Here is a 19,806-nt window from a genome sequence, read left to right as displayed (position 1 = left end):
TACAGCTATCTGCATCAAACAGAATATAATGAGATTTATTTATGATTAACATGACGAAATAATGTCACAAAGCGGGTATGCACATTAGAAGGATTTAATTTGCAACAATCACAATTAAATGCATCAGTTTTTTACACTCACTCTGTGCACTGAGACAAAGTGATCGTATCCGGAGATGATGAGAAAACGAAGATGAGTTGCACGACTGCCGTTTAGCTGAAAGACAGAAATAAAGACAAGCAGGGTTTCTTTTTTTATGAATTCCTATTCTGTACATCCACAGGCTTTACACAAGACTATTTCCATTTTAACTTACTGAAATAGCATTTGACTGAAGATGTCCCTCAGTGTGTTCAAATTCTGCAAGACAATTAGTCTGTTAATCTCAGTTTCAGTTCTCTGGAATTTAAATTTAATGTGCAAACAACTTAGGTGTCCCATTTACCTTTCTCTGTAACAGGCTCAAACTGAGAAGCATTTTGTGATGTATTCTTTTCAATCTTTAGATGTTTTACTGCAAAAGAAAAAAAAAGACACAATAAGACATGCAAAAATAAACCAAATATTAATATGACAAAAACATTTATCTAGTATATATATTTTTTTTACGAAAAAGGAAATTGATAATGAGAATGGATGTTGTAAAATGCGGCAGAATTTTATTTTTATTTTGAGTCATGTTTTTTCTCCTTCAAATGACCTCCCAGCAACCTATAAATTGATCAGAAATCAATCTGTCTAGGAACAGTTTAATTCAAGTATAATATGTAGTGAGGATGAAGGTGAAGGTTTGGGGAAATGTAGTGAGGATGTCTGTTTCTCATAAGTTATAATATAGTTGTATGTATGGTTGTGATTGCTAACATTACTGACTACATAGGTTTCAATGAATAGATTTATTTCAACTAAAGACATGGCAGAAATATTGATTGTATGTCACTTTCTATTGAAACAGAAGATATGACAAAATGAAAAGGAAGTGAGATAAAAGCTGATTGTATATATATGTTAATGATGTGATATACATATACTACAGTTCAAAAGTTTGGGGTCACTTAGAAATATACTTATTTTTGAAAGAAAAACCATTTCCTTTTCAATGAAGATAACATTAAATTAATCATAAATCCAGTGTAGACATTAACAATGTGGTAAATGACTGTTCTAGCTGGAAACAGCTGATTTTTAACAGAATATCTACATAGGGGTACAGAGGAACATTTCCAGCAACCATCACTCCTGCGTTCTAATGCTACATTGTATTAGCTAATGGTGTTGAAAGGCTAATTGATGATTAGAAAACCCGTGTGCAGTTATGTTAGCACATGAATAAAAGTGGGAGTTTTAATGGGAAACATGAAATTGTCTGGGTGACCCCAAACTTGGTCAGATATTAGCTGATGACGATTGCAGAGTTTGATCATTTCTTTGACTTGTCTAACCTCACAGCAACACTCAACAATGATGGGCTCCTTTGGGCAACTGATGGGAGTTCTGAAAATGAATCTAAGTGGCAGGGGAAGACAGGGGGAGGATATTAAAATGATATCAAAGTGCTTCCAGCTTCTAATATCAACTCTCACTAATGTCATTAGGAAAAGGGCAGCTGGAGGGAACTGTTGAAGTCAACCCACAAACTGGAAGACTAAAAGAACTTTCTGATGTAACTACACATTTGAAGGATAGAAACACAAAGTGAACTCTCCTTATGACTGAAAAATAAGCTGTGGGAAGGTTGAGCTGTCACATGGCACTGATGGCACAAACAATGTCCTCATGGTAAAGTCATCAGAACCCCCACATGCAACTTCATCACTAAAATCAACGACTAACGTATGCAAAGCAACATCCGAATAAGCCAGACTAATTTGTAAACAAGTGCTGAGGACAGATGAAGCTAAAATTGGGCTCTCTGGCAACAATCACAAAGAGGTATGCTTGGGAAAAAAAAGAGCGACATTTGATGAAAAGAACACCTTGCCAGCTGTTAAGCATGGGGGTGGAAATATTATGCTTTGGCGTTGTGTGGCAGCCAGTGGCACGGAAAACACTGCTTAGATAGAGGGAAGAATGGATTAACATAAATATCAGCAATTTCTGGATGCAAATCTTGAGTTGTGAGTCAAGAAACTAAAGCTGAAAAGAGGTTGGATTCTACAACAGCTCTGTCATCCAAAGCTTATGTTAAAATCCACCATGAGCTACCTTCAAAGAACACAGGCTGAAGCTGTGGGAATGGCCTTCACTGTGAGTCCACTGACCTTAACATCTCTGAAAATCTCCAGGTAGATATTAAATATGCTGTGAGTGCAAGACAACCTAAAGATATTTCAGAGCAGATCTGTAAGAAGTGGGTGGAAATTCTGAGCTGGCAACAGGAAGGGTGTGCAGGCTGTGAAAATAGCAGGGCACTAGCATTTGAACAAACTCTTATGTTTGTGTCTGTTTGCTTTAGGGATTGTAATCACCTCCTCCCACTAAAAAAATGAATATGGTGCTTAAGCTTAGTAAAATTAAATCACTGTATACCATTGTAGCTGTCCATTGTCACAGCAGCAACCGTCGTGGGTTCAGCAAAACGAATGACAAACTCTTGAGGAAACATCCCGGTGGACATCCAAAACGTACTAGTGTTTCTGGGCAAAAAGGACAAACACGTCAAAAACTAGTATCGGGTGTTCAGCAGTAAACAAACCCCTAAATTTAATTTATCTTATAGACACGTATTGTTACTAAAGCCCCCCATTTCAGAGTCAATACTCACCCGTCGATGATGTTTTCTGGAGGGTGGTTCTCATCGCTGGATGCGGCGAGGACAACTTTTGCACCCAGAGAACTTAAAGTGGAATCAATCATCATAAGCAATTCACACAACAAAGATCGTGGTGTTCGGCGATGTCTGGTTGAAGACGAAAAGACACAACAATTCTTCTGTTAACGAGTCTTCCAGAAATGCAGTCGATATTTAGCTATAGTCGTTGCCAAGCCAACCGCACCGTCGCAGGATTTATACGTCACGACTTTCCGACGCACGTTGCTAGTTAGTTGTTTGGACATTAGCAGTTAGCACTGCATCCAACACATCTTCACATGGCGAATGGATGTAAAGACGTGCTGTTCACACGTGGAACTGGGCAGGCGAGTTACAATGCATTTCTATGTGGGAGACGACGACACGTGTGAACGTTTTCAGGTCGTTGGAGCTTCAGTTGAGATAACGAGCTTTGAAGCTAAGCTACAAAGCAACGTTGAGTTCGGCTAATCGTAACAAAGAGGAAATAACGGAAAACGGAAATAAAATAAGCATTATTGGCTCATTGCAAAGCAAAGTGGTGGAGATAGATCACAAGAATTAACTATAACTGCACATAGATGGTGCTTCTTGATTTGCTGTAGCATCTTTGGATCGTAAAGTGGACGTAAAGGTAAACAGGTCAGATGAGAAGTCAAGTCAACTGCCTGAGGTGCACTGTGAGAGTAGCAAAGTCACGAAGCACCTGTCTGGTTTCTTTGCGTGCTTTGAATGATAACGAGTGTTAAAAAAAAATCGTAGGTAAACAGGCTCTAAATGTGTGTTTCTCCTTTCTTTTAGAGTGATGATTCGGATATATGGGATGACACAGCACTGATAAAGGCTTATGACAAGGCAGTCACATCGTTCAAGGTAAACTGGGTGCTTTTCAGTGTGTGTCTCTGTTAAATGTTGATGTTCGCCTCTTAAAGTTCTACTCTTCATATGTTTGCCAGACTGCCCTGAAGGGAGAAGATGATCAGCAACAGTCCAAGCAACATCAACCAGGAAAAAAACGCAAAAACAACAAAAAGAACCAGAGCAGCAAAAGAACCAACTCACCACCAGATAAAGAGGTGAAGAACTAAAACTACGAAAGGCAGATTAATTTCCAGCAAGGAAGTATAAGTTTAAAAATTGTTTATCTCAGTGGCAGCTTTGAAATTAACGTCATAGCTGTGAAGCACATTTTTACATAAGTCAGTTGAACTCATGTATTTCACAACTCATTTCATTGATCTAAATTATTGTGTTTTGATCACTCTCTTTGCAATTCTGGATGTAATTTACTGAGATGAAGATGAAGGAAATAAAGCAACCCAATATGGTAGCACTCTGACCTTATCTACAACTTGTGTCACAGTGGCAGGTGGGGGACTCGTGCACTGCGTACTGGTCAGAGGATGGCCAGCTCTATCCAGCCACCATCTCCTCCATTGACGAGAATAGAGGAACGTGCGTAGTTGTTTATACCGGTTATGGCAACGAGGAGGAGCAGAACCTGGAGGATCTGCTGGCAGAGATCTCTGAGGGTGATGAGGAATCAAATACCAAGGTAAAGTAGTGTAAATAATTGAAGTAATTTGTTTTATTCTAGTTAATTTATTTAACATTTTTGCCCCTGTATTTAGCACATGATGTACTTTACATTTCATCTCTTGAGTTGGATATTAACATCATTCTCTTGTGCTGAATTTAGAAGATGTTAAAACGATCATTTTAATGTTACACCGCTACTCTTAAAGTCAGAATCAGAGATAGGGGGCCTTTTCCAGACTGAGCATTTACATTTTTATTGCTTGTAAATCCCTCTTGCACATGCATTTTCATTTATAGATAGGGCAGCAACTTTACATTTTGATATCTGTGGTACAGTCCATTCAAGCTTTGAATGGCGTTACAGTATTTACAGTGAGCTCAAATCTGGTAATTTCTCTGTAACCTTTATTCATTGGGGAAATAGAGGGGTATTCCTGATACATTTTGCAGAGAGACATGTCTTTTCACTTTGCAAATGTCCACACAATGAGTTTCAAATGAACAAAACAAACACTGTGGGAGTCAAACTGGATTAAAAAATAACCAATCAAAGACATTTATTTCCCCAAAAAACTTTACTTTGTCTTTTGAATGTGGATATGATGGTGGAAAATTATTGACAGGTGAGGTCAGCTGAGACAAAGTGAGGTAGGCATCATTGAAAGAACCTAATCTTTATCAGATAATAACTCCTGGGAATCAGTGACTGGGATAAATTGCTGTCTCATAGTCTAATTAAGGATTAGGCTGTAATTAGTAAAGCTCCTGCATCCTATGTGGAGTATAAATCAGTTTGACTATAGATAACTCTTTTTTTCTTCAGGTGTTGTGTACCTTTTTTTTTCATTGCTTCTAAAAATATATTTATAGATGTTTCTGGAACTTCTCAGTGTTTCATCACTGTCATATTAAACATGACAAATTGAGACTAAAGGTATGTATTTCTGAAATCTGTAGGCAAAAGAAGGAGAATCATCAACAGAGGAGAGTGACAGATCAACCACACCAAACCAACACAGACATCAGGCACACAGTAAAGGCCAAAAACCCAAGACTCCCAGAGAACCACCTCCTATGTGGGCTTCTGGTTTCCCTGGGTTTCCACCAGGCCCACCTCCAATGCACGCTTTCAGACAGGTAAGAAAAGACTCCTTAGAACATGCTTTCCTCTACAAACAAAGCTTACAATCAACTATTTCTAAAATGCTTTTTATTAATTGGAATATTTACATTTGAGACGGAATCATTTTAGACTTTTACGGTTCTGTGAGAAGGTTGGCTCTTTGCTAGAGTCAGTAAAATGATGTGCAAACAATAAAGCCTCTACAAAGTGAACAATAAAAACGGAATATAAACAACAACCTTTCAGAGTTGGCATTTATCACAAAGGTGTTGGGTTGAGTTGCAATAAATTTAACTGGCATTTATCCTCATAGGTCTACACTCTGTGTTGATGTTTCTCTGAATAAAGCAGTCTAAATATGAACAAAAACAAATATTTGAAAATTCTTTTTTTGTCTAAAACCTTGCATATGGTACGTGTGGTAGTTATGGTGATGACGAGAAGTGAAAGTCTCTAGGCTGCACCCTTTTTATTTCAGGTAAATTTCACCGAGGACTGATGAGTGTTCTTTAAGCCTCCTTTTTAAAGCAACATGATCACGGGTGCTGTTTCGGTTATACTGGGATCACATTAAGTTGTCTGTTGTGTCCTCTGCCAGGGGGGAAGCAGACGATCTGGTGGCCATGGACCTGTACCTCCTTCCTGGCCTCCCATGATGCCTTTTGGACCACCAGTGAGTGGAAGTGAATCTTCATACTGCTGATTACACATGCAAAATCTACAGCAGACACTGTTTCATCATTCAAAAAAATACACATTTACTCATCCAGCTGGTAAATCAAGAAACAACTAGATGCAGCATATTAGTGATTGGCAGCAGATATCATCAGCCTCCAGCGTCTGCATGCTGATCACACTCGCTGTTGATGTTTCTGCCTCAGATGATCCCTCCACCTCCACCAATGAGCCCTGACATGGTGGATGACGAAGCCTTGGGCAGCGTGCTCATCTCCTGGTACATGAGTGGATACCACACAGGATACTACCTGGTATGTGCACTGAGGCTAGTTGGCTTACGCTGGGCCAGAAAAGGGATTTTCAGCTTTTATTTCCAGATTCAGACTCTTCTTTCTTTCGTAAAATGCAGTGGGTGTTTGTGATAATCTTGATGCTTTTTTTGGGGGGGTAAAGTTGCTCCATTTTTAGTCTTATGCCTCTCAGTAAGAAACATGTCTTTATTGGCTTCAAATGTAGATGTGAGAATCCTTTAAAAAAGATGAGCTATATTCACATAATGTTCTTTTTTTATATATATAGGGGTTAAAACAAGGACGCAAAGAAGCTGCCAATTGGACAAAACTGCATCACAAATGAAAGGATTATTGAGATTCTCGTGGCCTCACATGGAACAGCAGCCAGTTGTGTCTGATGTGTGTTTTTCTTGTTTCTACCTGTTCATGTCACTTCATGGATTTTCTATTGGTTGTAAATAGATTAAATAAAGGCTATCAGATCAGAGTTTCTAACTGGCTTGATATTTTATTTTTATGACACTACATTGTCACACAATTAACATTTGTTTAACGGTAGACGTGTGTAATTAGACCCACTTCTTTCAGTCACTGGAAATCTGTTTTTCCTATTTAACAATGAGGCAAAAGAGAGAAGCATTTACTGGGGATTACTCTTGTTTGTGGACGTGACAGACCCAATGACGTGTGATTGTAATGGCAAGTACTGTCCAGCAGAAGTCAGACTAGTGTAATGTATTAACGTTATAGAAAAAAATGTGGTTTGAATGCATAATAGACTGGTGTTTAAAGCCGAACAACATCACAGCTATGTTGTGCCGCACCCCCTGCTTCTATTCCTGTGTACACTGTACCCTTGTGTCTCTTGGCATGCTAAGAATTTGATTGCAAGTGAGACCTGAGTCCTGTCTAAGTCCCTCTGGTGATATCCAAGCAGTTAATTCAGTGAATCTTTCCAGTGTATGCCTTGCATTCAAGCTCTCTATTTTCCCTGAGGTGTTCCCTCGTCTACCACCTAATATAGGATCACATCCATCATAATGTTTTTCAGCTCTTATCAGATGGGTGCATATTTCAGGTTGATGGTAGGCATGGTTTTAGCTACAGACAGTATGACACATTGAACCAACCGTGCAGATAAAGATTGATTCTTAAACAAAATCTCCCCGACATTACGATCATTGAAAGATAGTTTGTCTTGATGTCTTTTGCACTTGACAAATTCAGCCTCTGACTGAAAGGAATTTAGACGGTCAAAAAGAAAATATGATGATTTATTTTTTTTTGTTGAGATGCGCTTCCAATTTCACAACTCTGTGACAGCACATGAGGTTCTAATATAATGAACAATGATAACTGTGCATCTATTATTTATTTTTTTCCATGTCCTAAAAACTGATGCAGGAATGTTTGAGGTTTAATAGCCTAAGAACAGAGGAGGAAGTAGGGCCATGGTTGCAGATGCAGTATGCAAGTTTATATTTGGAGTATAGAAAACCACATGTAATTACAGTGGGAATAGCCACAATCATTCTGCTGAGCCTGTAGTGCTTTCATTCCATGAAAGGGAAGCAAACAGATTTCCCGTATTCCCTATACTAGCGATTTGCTGCCTGCTTACACCCACTCCTCTGGTTTTAAACTGGTGGGCAATTGATCGTACCGTATATACGTGTGTGTGAGAGAGAGGGGGAAACAGAATAGGGTTTTGTGGTTGGATGTAACAGCATGATTGTCTCCTGTTTTTTATGCCATGTGATCTTCCTTCAGTTGCTCCACAGCCGTCGCTTTCTGAGCGAAGAGCGGCCCCTTTGTTTGTGCACTGACTGTGGTCGGCATTTTATAGCCCACTGTGACTGACAGTGTTTACTGCTGTGTTTGATTTCAGTGTAGCAGTCACTTTTGTTTTTGCTGTTTTGTGTGCATGTGTGTGGGCAAAGGAGGGAAAACAGGAGAAGAAAGCGGGACGGTAACAGGAGAAATTGTAGTTTGTGGGATTTACAAATAGAATATGCACTATAAACGAGGGGTGATAAACCAGCCCCTATCTTTTCCCCACAGACGGGTTTAAAATCTGCCACGGCAAAGCCTGCACATAAGCCCATTGCTTGCCTGACTCTGCAGCAAACTGAGCTGCCCAAAGGGCTCAGTGGAGCCCAGCGAGGAGTTAAAAGGGGGTCAGACCTAGCTTGGGAAAGCACTGCTCCCCTCTGTGACTGTCTACCCCCTACTGACCAGAGCGGCATGAGGCGTGTAAACATAATCTGCATTTCACATAGCCCCTTCTAGGAAACAGACAGACATCCAAGTGAGATCACATTGCTGCATGAGTTACAGCGCCTTCAGCTATTTACTCAAGCCCCGACATCAACAAACATCCTGCTTTTAAATAAGAGACTTGGGGGGATATTAGAGAAACAGGGGCTGTGCAAAACGCTTGGCTTTTTTTCTACAGAGCACCAAACACTCACTGCAGACACTGTTACATGTTGAAAATTGCAATGCAAAAACCATTAGCCCCAGCCCAGGAGATCAAGTGTTTATTGGTGGAGGAAAACATACATTTGGACTATCAGGTAAATCAGAGATTTGAACTGTTTGTGAGACTTGTTTCGCAGTCATCATAGAGCACCAACCTGTTGAGTACCCTGACTGAAACGCAGCATTTGAAATTCATCGGCAGGTACATCTTTGTTATTTTCTGAGAAGGAAGAAAGTGTTCAAACAGTATCGAAATTCAGATTGTATGATTGGCAGACAAATTGCAGTATCCAAGCTGTTTCTGTTTCAGACAAAAACAAACAAAGAAAATGGCATCAAAACATGATACCATGATGTCAGACTGTGAATTTTCACAGTTAACTGCCTATTCGATATTAAAGCAGTTATCTTGTAAATAGGAAACATCACCGCGAACAATGACTTGCACTTACACACACACACACACTGATAAAGACTTTATTCAATGCAGGGATTTTCAGCCTTAACAAGTTAAAGCGCCTTAGGTTTTTCAACTTATCTGTAGCTTTCGGGTATCTCGGATTTTTTTTTCTCTCTTCTGGATAGTATCAGGTGACTCAAACGGCCAGAGTTTGAGTTACAGACTAGCAGAGAATGTATAAAACGGAAAAGTGAACAAACAGCAGCTCTGTTGCTGCTGAAAAACTTTAATATCAAATCTAAACTGCACAACATATCAGAGAAAGGAGGGACTGAGGAAGGAGTTTCAGACAAGATATACAAAGTATCAGGTAAATTCAAAAGCCAAACAGTTCATAGCTCTGATGGTCTGAATGTGGGTAACAGTATCTGGATAATCTCTGCTTATGACTGGACTAAGCAGTGTTGTTTTATCACCTTCGGCCACAGGAGCTGACCTCTTTCTCTCTCTGTTTCTGGATGTGACCTCTGTGTTAGTGAGAATGATCCTCTGTAACCTCCTGACCTTTCAGAATTCCACTCACAGCAGGTCCCGAAAAGTCTCCGGTGCCGCCACAGATTATGATTCCCATTCCTGCTGGATCTCAATGGCATGTTGCAGGTACACACAAATATGTTCTACAATGAAAGTAAAGCCCATATCCCCCATCTTTACTGCCCCCAAAACAGGCTGCATTATTGGTATTAAGGAAAAAAGAATTCCCAGAGTTCAAGAAAGAGCAAATGATGACTTTTTTAAACAGACTGTACATGTTTCCAATAATGCAAGTTTTTTTGCAGTTAATAACTGTCAGAAAAGAGACACCTTTTGGAATGTGTTAATTAAATTCACAACTTCTGTCTTTAAATAATTTTTTTTGTGCAAGCACATATTTAAGTTTGCAAGTTTAATTACTGCAGTGAATACTGTGCTACGGCAAGGAGTGAAGTTCACTGTGAATATATTTAAGGGAAACTTTAAACAGAACAACAATTTAAGGAATAAATTCATGTGGTGAATGCGTACAGTGGCAAAATGCATACAGAAAACATCCTCACAGCTTGAGACTGTTTCGCTCTAAAACCATTCTGAAAAAGTTACGCAAAGTTCCAGTCATGTTTTTAGCATTGTGTTTTATTTTAGTTCCCAGAATGTTCTAAAGGGCAATGCTCTTCGAACATTTTCTGAATGTTGCATTGAGAACGTCCTTCCTTTGTCATGTAACAGTGATTGAATGTTCTATAGAAGAGCTTTTCAACAGCAACATCCCCAAATATCCACAGGATATTGAAGGCAAAATGTTCTATTTTGGTGTAGGAACATTTTATTTCAAAATAATAACATTTTGTCCTCTGGAGCTTTCATAACATCTTAATAACATTTTCTGAATGTTGGTTCTTCTTTTATCATGTAACATAGTCAGACTACAATTTCCTCCAAACTTCTTGTGACTGTTAAAAGTTCCTGTCTTAGTTCACGTTCAACCTCATTGAAATCATAAATATCCTTGAAAGTTTTTTTTTTTTTTTAAATATTAGATCACAATTACGTTTTATTTAAAACATTATTAGAACTTGCAGGTAATGTCAGCCGGTGTTGTGGCAACATTTTCTCTTTTTTTCCATTTATATTGAACCTGGAACTAAAGACAGAACTCATCCCCATAAGTCTTGTTTCACTGAGTGTTTTTTTAATGATGGCTGCAGATTGTACATGTTTAGCATATTCTCAAATACTCAGCAAATTATACTGAAGCAACTGGTGGCTGGTGCCAAATGCGCACAAGTGGGTTTTGCGCATAATTCATCCCCGCTGAATGACTTGCATAAAAATGCCTTCAGAAGCCATCTGAGATATTGCCATAGTAAATCTGTGCCATTCATCACCGGTAGAGGTCTCCGGCTACAGGACAGGCCAAAGTTATAGGTCTCAGCTGCAGCACATGGGGTGTCACCGTGTCACTGCTGGACGCATGCGGGCCAGTGTTTGGGAAAATGAAAAGTCAGCTGTGAAGTGAAGGAAGAGTAAATCTCGTTTTTCTTTCCTTCCTCTCTCTCGCTCCTGCTAGTGGACTTACTCCAGTCTCAGCCCCCTCTTCAGAAGGGAACTCCTCTGTTTTCATGCGGGGTTTGCCCAGATCTCTTGGGGAGTTTACGCCGGTGGGGGTGGACGCGCTGTGCCACCTGGATCTGAAGTTTTCCGAAGCGGTTCATTCCTTTTACGCGCAGTTTAAGTCGAAGAAGTAGCTCGGACTAGACTCTGTGAAGTTGCCAGTAAAGCAGAGGCGATGTTTTGCCGAAATCAAACAGCGAGAGCGACCGTCGCCCGCGGCTCTGCCCTTGAAATGGAGATACGACGAGGGAAGTTCAGAAAGAGCGTTTTCCTGGACACATCACAGGTAGACTCTGATTGTGCGCCAGTTATCACCACCGTCTCACACAAACACACGCACAGTAAAGGAGGGGTTGTCTGTTTACAGCTCCGTCTGATGTCTCTTCCTCTGCTAACTTATTTGGCACACTTTTTAATCTTGTTCTGACTGTGTTCTCTGTTTTGCTCTGCACGACATTTAATTAAATGGCACTGGAGAGCTGTGCTGAATTAATGCCCTTAATTGCAGCGTCTCCGAACCACTTTACTCTAAACAACAAAACAATAATATTCCCACACAGACCTGAAACATCCTTAGTGGCTTGACAGTAACTTAAATGTGCTTTATGCTTCACTTTTGTTATGATGTTGCCACCTTAAGATGGTTACTAACTGATATTTGTCTTTCATTATGTCCCATTTGAATTTTTATTAAATGCATCTAAAGTCCTCCCTTGAGACATTCCAGCTTTCTTTTTACCTACCCTTTGAATAACTTTGTAAAGTTTCAAAACTTCTGCAAAACACATAGATGGCTGGCTCACTTGTGTTTCTTTTAACTGCCTCAGTCTGTGGACAGTCAGTTCCAAGGGAATAGTTAAAAACAGACTGCATCCCCTTAAAAGTTGAGAACTGGGTCAAAGCTGTAGTCTGTGTTTCCCCCCTCTCAGCTGTTTATCACTGCGTTAATCCTGATATTCCTCTTGCATGTTTTTCCTTTTCCTCTCTGCAAAGCTCCCATGTCAACATCTGCTTCATATTAGCCACTGTTTGTCGGCGGTGCAGACAGCCTCAGAAGTGACTTCCAATCTAACCTCTAATTATTTTTTACTCACGGTCCACTTTTAATACTGTTTTGATGCAAAGTCTTCTCCTTCCTTTCACTGTCTCCTCCGATCACACAAGCCTGCCTGTGAGGCCTCCTCAGCTTGGAGATTAGCTTCCATCCTACAGTGCTGCTCTTCAGTTATTTGGTCAGAAACATGCTCTTGTTTTTGTTTGTATTCATTAAAGATGTTGTGGAAGTTCAGCGAGGGATTTCTGTTTTCCCAGACAGAAGTAAGAGTAAGAGTTGTGGAAGAGAGTGTGAGGGAGAAAGAGGGAGACTCAATTGTAAGAAGATCCTTAAGGAATGTTAATGGTGCAATATAGCAAAAAAAGGAAAAGGCAGAGTATTGATTCGGTCTCTCCTCCCCTCCCAGAATCTCTCTCGGTTTTTCACCCAGTGTGTGTGCAGGCACAAACATTGTCAGTTTATGTCGACCGGTTGTTTATAATTCATGTCACAGGAAAACATTACTGCCCCTTGGGAGGTCAGACACACTCCATCGTATCGATCCGCAGTCAGAATTGCTCTGATCGGGTGTCTGAGTGGTGAGAGCTCATTTCTGACACACAATCTCGCGTGGGCCAATAACACACGACACTTGATGGAGGTGCAGTTGTGTTAATGTGGTTAAGTCTGAGACGGGAGGGAGTGATCTCATGTTTGCTGGTTTATTTTCAGATGGTGAGAGCTGATGAGCTCAAACAGCGTGAGCAATTTTTACCTCAGAGGGACCGAGATGAGCAATGGCACGTGGTCTTTCTGAGAGCAGGACAGAACTATATTTCCCTTCTTATGTAATAATTATTTATACATTTGTTTTGTGATCAGGGTTGGCTGAGGGTCAGGGTTTAAGTAGTTTTGTTGCTCCCATTAACTCATTTAGGGAATTAAATCAAAACGAGATGAGTGACAAAGAAGATTCTGAACTGTCACATCAATATTTAAATCACACTTCATGGATATTCCACCTCTAACTCATATTACTTCCTCCTGTTTGGTCTCTCTGTTAGTTATTTATCAGGGTAAAGACTTCCCTTCTTTTCACAACAACAACAATCATTGCTTCCCTAACTCTGTAATCTGCTCTCCGCTGGTTCTCATACAAGATTAATTTGTGTCTCTGCCTTTGTTGCCCATGCTAATGATCCTCTTTCAGAGACTGAGACTTTCCTCCAGCTCTGTGTGTTAGGGCTCTCTCAATGCCACCGTGGAACCAGTCTGTGGCATTTCAATGAAGCTGTGTGAAAGCACCCTGTTTTCACCGTGCCAGGGAATATCACGTTTGTGTGTGTGTGTGCCAGCATTTGAGCCTCTTATGTAAATGTGTGTATGTGAAGGTGTCTTGTCTGGAATTTCTCTGTCAGTGACATGTTATCAGCAGAAGAGACACAGTTTAGGATTCTCCCTGCACGCTCGTGTGTTAGACAGCATTCACAGCAGACAACCATGTTTGTCGAATATGATTATGAATTTAGCATTTAATACATAATTTTCTTGCTAGACAAGCACTTGTAGTATCTTTTTAAATGGGGTAAAATGATTTAAAGATGCACTTACATAATGAATGTATGTGTGCTGCTGTGCCTGGAGGCCAGTTAAGATAAGAACATGATTTTATAAAACCAAATTTCTGCTAATATTAGTACAAAGACTGCAGTGCAAGGCGTTTGGGATTTCTGCAAACTGTGTGTCTAAGTGTAGCAATCAGTTATGTAAATAAAAGATAGAAATGTTTAAAATGCTGCAAAGCCTCCAGATAGACATAGTACACTGGTGGAAAGATATTATTTTTGTATGAATATTGTTTAAGTATCTGTGTTATCTTTAAAAAATGTCCCGCTAGTCTGTCTTGCTGTGTTTTCCCCTCGATGTCCTCTGAGGTCCAGCGTGGAATCATTCTGCTGTGTGCATATCACAAATCGACAGGGTAATATGGTCAGAGAATGGAAGAATGAGAAAGTGAGCGAGCGGTGACACTATCACACAGCATTTGTCCAGATATCTATTCTGCAGCCGTCTTGTCAATCCTTGGCATGCTGCTCTCAGTGGAAGCAGAGAACACATCTGCTTTCTACATCCCTCCTCTCTGATCCACAAGGCCACCAGTGAGCCTCTGCACTCTGTACACAGTCGCCGTCCTCACCAGCTCTGCTGTTTCAGCTGAAGCCACCCAGGCATGCAGTGGGAGCCCAGGATAGTGCAGTTATTATTATGGAGATGGGGATGGAATGTCCTCGATTTCAATGCCCGCTACGGCTTCTTGTTATGTTTATCTCAAGGATGGCCCGCACTGGTCCACACCGCTGTGGCTATCTCCAGCTGTACAGGGCCAGGAAGTGGTTAGGTGTGTGCGATGACACACCCATCCACCCACACTGTTTCCCAGCCTGCTGGAGTGTATGGCAAGGTCTGGGAGTCTGCCATTTGTGTCGAGTAAAAGCTTTAACAGCTTTGGGTTGTGGTTTGGTTGGCTTTGGTGCTATGCCCTTCTCCACCCAGTAGATCCACACAGTCTCACCAGCAAATATCCAAGCTTAACATAGTCATGGCTTTAGTGAAACTTTGAATATTATGGATGGTCCCTTTTGGTTAGAATACATTTACCCACCCTCAAAAGAAAGTGTTGGTTATAAATTTTGATAATGTGATGCAGCGTTTCCTTATCTGAACTTGTTTCAGCTCTGCAGATTACTTGTTTTTTTTCATCTTTTCCATATTTTAAACTTTTATGGATGAGGAATATTTTGCTTTTATCAATGGAAACTGCTGCATCCTACTGTTATTTGTCCAAAGTTAGAGATATTGTCTCACCAATATGTTTTCTGCAGATGCTGAGATGTGTGGTTCATACTTCACAGAGGCAGCCCCAGCTCTGTATGCAGCCTCATGTTCAGCAGCCTCTCAGTGTGGCTTCTGCTGGTGTTTAATGTGGCTTGACAGAGAACTGTGATGATCTAAGTCTGTTTATGGAAGCATATCTCTCACAAAGCCAGAGAGGTCATGTAAATGTTGTCAGGGCAACACTTTTGCCAGCACGGACCAAACCTCTCCATCCATGAACCTACCGAGTAGAGATCTGCTTTCAAGGAGTCCTAAAATGTCCCCCGACTCTCACATTTAGGGCAGCTCTATGTACTCAGAAAACAATAGTCCATCACTGCTCTGCAGCCCAAAACCAAGCACAGCTGAGAGGCATGAAATGCCAGAGAAAGGAGCTTGGAGGCCTGAGGGTTCTAAAGAGTGGATGCACTCTACTTTCTTGATTTCTTGAACAACTGCAGTGTAAAAGTTGCCAAGACTGGCCTACATAGAGTTGTGTATGTGTGTGTGTGTGTGTGTGCTCAGCCTCAGGGATCTCTGGCATATTTAACACTGCAGGGGTACAGGGGAGATGCCAGGGAAAAGTTTACCCCTTCTAAGATCCTTCTTCTCAAACAAAGCCCGGCCACTGGAGCTTTCTGCTTGGAGGCTTTCTTGGTATGCTGAGGGGTATTTTAACTAGCAAATGTTTAACTTTTCTTATTACACAGGCTTTGTGTATACATCATTGTGGAGTACTGTTCCCACACAGCCTCCGAGTACTAGCACAAATGAAAAATTGTTTAATCTCAGTTTCTTCAAGCCGTGAGTAAAATTCAACCAATGTCCCACTATTGTTCCCATGGTAATAGCTGGACTGTTTGCCTAATAAGTTTGGTGATGGAGAGAACAAAGCCTTATTGTTTAAAGTGTTTAATAAAGATTGTTACTTCTTTTTCTTTTTTTCCCACTATTGAACCCACATACACACTTATCTTTTTATGCAACAAGGCAAGGTTGCATTGTACTTTATTATTTAGCACAGAGGACCTTTTGTTTGCAGGGAAATTTTATGCATCAATTATAATTCACAGAGTGTCCTTGTTGTTACAGTCATAATCTCTTTCAGTCTCTAATTTATTAATTTTCACACTGAGCTGTTCGAGGCATCAGCTGACTGTCATCCTGCACTGTGGATACGTTCACTTGTTGTTGGGCCTCAAAAGCCCTGAAGGTCTATTCTATTCTATGTGACCAACACGCAATACATTAGTCTCACAGCTGCAGGATGTCCTTTAGTGCTGACCCTACACTGGTCTACTACACAGACTCAAGGACAGCATTTTCGTCAGCGCCTTATCTTATCTAAGCCCCATTGGGCGACCACGCTGGACAAGCCATTTAATACTTGACTTGGAGAGATGGGAAAACTGGCCTCTTGTTCCTAAAATATGAATCTCATTTCAGGATTTATTGGGAGTTTTCATATTTAGCCCATGATATTGTGTCTTTTTCCATTATTTGCAGCTTTCTTACAGCCTTTCCATGCTTTTCAGTCATCCATTTCCATGTCCTCGTGGCAGCCTTTGCCTTTGTGTGAGGATATAAGTGTTTCAGTCTTGGAATGTCGGTTGGTGTCTTTATGTGGCAACTGGTGTCAGGCATTGCGCAGTTTAACAGCTGAGGGTCTGATGCTTATGTGGCAAAAAAAAAAAAAAAAAACCCACCCAACCCACAGATACATATTCTTGTGCATTATAGCGCTTCAGTCTGAACAAGCTGTGAACATGGATAGCAAACGTGTACTATGTAAAGACGCACAAAGGAAGTGAGTCACGCATGCTGTCAGTAGCCAGTTCATACATGTCTGCATCTATGTGTAAGTCTGCACATTCACAACCCCCTCTCTCCTCCTTTACAATTCAGAGTTATGAATGAAAGCTTATGTTTTGAGCTTGTCATTACTCATTCATGGTAACTGCAGTTTCTCAGCCTCTGGTTCACACACACACACACACCCTCAGACAGTGACTAATCAGCAGTGTCTCCTTCAGCAAGGTCCACTGCATATTCTCAGATATAGACGGGCTTTTGTTCACTCAGCATACACTGTCCTGCGCGAGGCTATCACCGCCAGTGACTCGCTTAACAGACAGGCGGAGAGATATATGGAGGAGGCATAATCAGTGGAATCTTTCCCACTCCCACAGATGGGAAACTTCCTCCATGCATCATCAAACCTGTCTCATTCAGTTACTACCTTGGTTAGTAAAGTGGATGAAGCTTTTGAATCTGACTAACCTGGAACTGTTGCCATGCAAGTCGCTTCTTGCCTGTTTCACTGTAGTACCGAGAAAAAGATCGCAGTGGGAGGGTTTGAATTCAGCCATTGTTGTTGGCTAAGCTGCACCAGACAATATGAATAGCGCTGAGGCAGAGTTAAATAAGTATAAAAGCAACTAGAATAGAGCTTAAATGAAGTACTACAGTAAAATGGTGTAATTTCTTCTGAATTACATAAGAATGTTTGACATTAAAGAAACATACTGCGGATAAGCTATTACTTCTCTTCCTGCTTTCCCTTTTAACCTCCATGTCCTTCCACTGTTTTATTCTCCTGCATCTATCATCCTCAACTCCTTCCCTCCTCAGGAGAGCTATATTATGTGGGCCACTCTACGACTTTCAGACTCAGGTCCCCAGATGTCGCAGGAAAATGGGTCCTTTTTGCCATGTACATCAGTGCTAACCCACTTTCCTGATCCAGATTGCACCAAGGAAGTAGACCTTTGTCTTTTCCTCCAGACAACCATAGAAGATTACTATTTGTTTTATGTTCCTTTTATCTCTCCATCTTTTTTTCATTGTTCTTCCCCGCATGGACTGTCTCCACCAGAAACCTTAACCTACTGAGCCCAGCGCCAACAGACTGTCTCATGCCAACATTATCTTTTTTTCCTGTGAACACAAGACCCCCTATTGAATACTGTTAAACATTGACACAAAGACACACACATGCACACCCAGATTCCAATGTGTGGTGTCATTTACAGTCCAGGACACTTGTCATCAGCCCCTTTATTACAGGGGTCTGAGATACATGAGACCCTTTATGAGGAAATATTACTCGACTACGACGCTGTGTTGGACAGTATTGAAGAAATAGAAACGGTGGCATTAGTGTGACATTTGAGCTCATGAGATTTAAAATTTCCCCAGTTTTCAGTTGTTTTCTTCTAAATCATAGCGGAAGTAGATTAGTTTGTTTAATTTTTATCCCGCTGGTGTCATGTTGGGTAAATGAATAACAAACAAAGCAGGTAGATCTCTGTTTTGCTACATCTTATATAGACGCTAAATAGGACACTAGTGAAAAGTGAAGTCATTTTGTACACTGTGTGAATTCATTACAGCATGTCGTGCTGCAAGTTTAGCCTCACCAGGGACAAGTCATTAACCTTCAGTTCCACACATTCAATAAGGCTGAAGAACACGAGGTATGTGTATATCAGCCCACTGAGCTACACCTTTTCTGCTGTTCTTTCTATTCAGGTCTCCTCTTTCATTTTTTTTTTTCCCACCGTACAAAGAGGCTTTTTATCCTTTGCTCCAATCCATCACATAACGATCTGACTTTATTGTGAAATAGATGGAGTCAGGGCCTCTCTTTCATAGAGAGGAATGCACTGAGTGAGGAATCAATACAGTGAAACCCTCAGAGGGGGCATATGTGTGTGGCGGTTACATGTGTTGCACATTCCTGCACTGATTCGGGCTATTGTTTTCATTTTGTGCAATCTCACTGAGACACAAAGTGATGAGTTCAAGCTAAGTCGCCTCCATTCTGACTGCTGAAGAGCTGCGTGTAGCAACCAATAAAATGCAGGCGTTGTACATATTGAGCTGCAATTTGTACCAAGTGATTTAGCGCAGCTTTGAGTCTAAATTAACACCTGTATCTTAGATGAATGGACCTTTTTTGCAGCGCGGTCTGATCAGGAGAACGCGGATGTTACTGTGGAGAGGAGAGGGCAAAAGTGCACGAGCGCCAATGATGTTCTCCGTTTTGTTGATGCCGAGCAGGTGTTGGACTTTATGAGAGCAGATGGGTCTATTATGCATGTCTGCCTTCCCTGCATGCTGCGTAGTGTACTAGTCCCTGCCAGCATGCCTGTGTTTTAATGTGTGTGTTTACTGGGCCCAGTAGCAGACGGTGTGGTGTCACATCTTGTTGTATTGTTGTGTTGCTCCTGCTGTCTCAGCAGTTATTTCCTCTAGTCTGTTGCTAGTTTCCCATTATTGCCTACCTCAAGAAAAGAGAAGGATCAGTCTCGAGGTTCACTCAGCTGAATTGAGAGGCTTAATCACCCATTCTGTTGGTACAAAGAATCCAGTGGATACCTCTGTGGGCATACCGCAAAATGTGAAGTATAGATAAAATGAAGTTGCAGTTGTAGTGATATT

General features: G+C 40.9%; 3 protein-coding genes across 6 annotated transcripts in view; 2 read left to right on the top strand and 1 right to left on the bottom strand.

The window, feature by feature from the left end:
- Positions 1-78: 78 nt before the first annotated feature.
- On the bottom strand, positions 79-2,995 carry hspb11 (heat shock protein, alpha-crystallin-related, b11). Its single transcript, XM_022200869.2, has 5 exons — positions 2,765-2,995; positions 2,530-2,636; positions 446-514; positions 317-360; positions 79-216 (listed from the first exon to the last, which is right to left on the bottom strand). The coding sequence occupies exons 1-5, from the start codon at positions 2,857-2,859 to the stop codon at positions 124-126; spliced, it is 408 nt and encodes a 135-aa protein (XP_022056561.1). The 5' UTR covers positions 2,860-2,995; the 3' UTR covers positions 79-123.
- Positions 2,996-3,013: 18 nt separating this feature from the next.
- On the top strand, positions 3,014-6,911 carry smn1 (survival of motor neuron 1, telomeric). Its single transcript, XM_022200868.2, has 8 exons — positions 3,014-3,138; positions 3,593-3,664; positions 3,748-3,867; positions 4,155-4,346; positions 5,288-5,467; positions 6,052-6,126; positions 6,335-6,442; positions 6,711-6,911. The coding sequence occupies exons 1-8, from the start codon at positions 3,091-3,093 to the stop codon at positions 6,765-6,767; spliced, it is 852 nt and encodes a 283-aa protein (XP_022056560.1). The 5' UTR covers positions 3,014-3,090; the 3' UTR covers positions 6,768-6,911.
- Positions 6,912-11,192: 4,281 nt separating this feature from the next.
- Positions 11,193-19,806, top strand: part of rtkna (rhotekin a) — a 56,059-nt gene continuing 47,445 nt past the window's right edge. Inside the window, exon 1 of one of the 4 annotated variants that reach the window (XM_051950773.1) lies at positions 11,193-11,742. In XM_051950773.1, the coding sequence (XP_051806733.1) occupies positions 11,632-11,742 (111 nt within the window). In that variant the 5' untranslated portion in view covers positions 11,193-11,631. The remainder of the gene's footprint in view (positions 11,743-19,806) is intronic. The other 3 variants (XM_022200871.2, XM_022200870.2, XM_022200874.2) reach the window with 3 other exon arrangements.

Source organism: Acanthochromis polyacanthus, chromosome 7 (assembly GCF_021347895.1).
Source record: "Acanthochromis polyacanthus isolate Apoly-LR-REF ecotype Palm Island chromosome 7, KAUST_Apoly_ChrSc, whole genome shotgun sequence".
Taxonomy (NCBI): domain Eukaryota; kingdom Metazoa; phylum Chordata; class Actinopteri; family Pomacentridae; genus Acanthochromis; species Acanthochromis polyacanthus.
The sequence above is the reverse complement of the archived record's forward strand: the minus strand, read 5'-3'. Positions and strand labels throughout refer to the sequence as shown.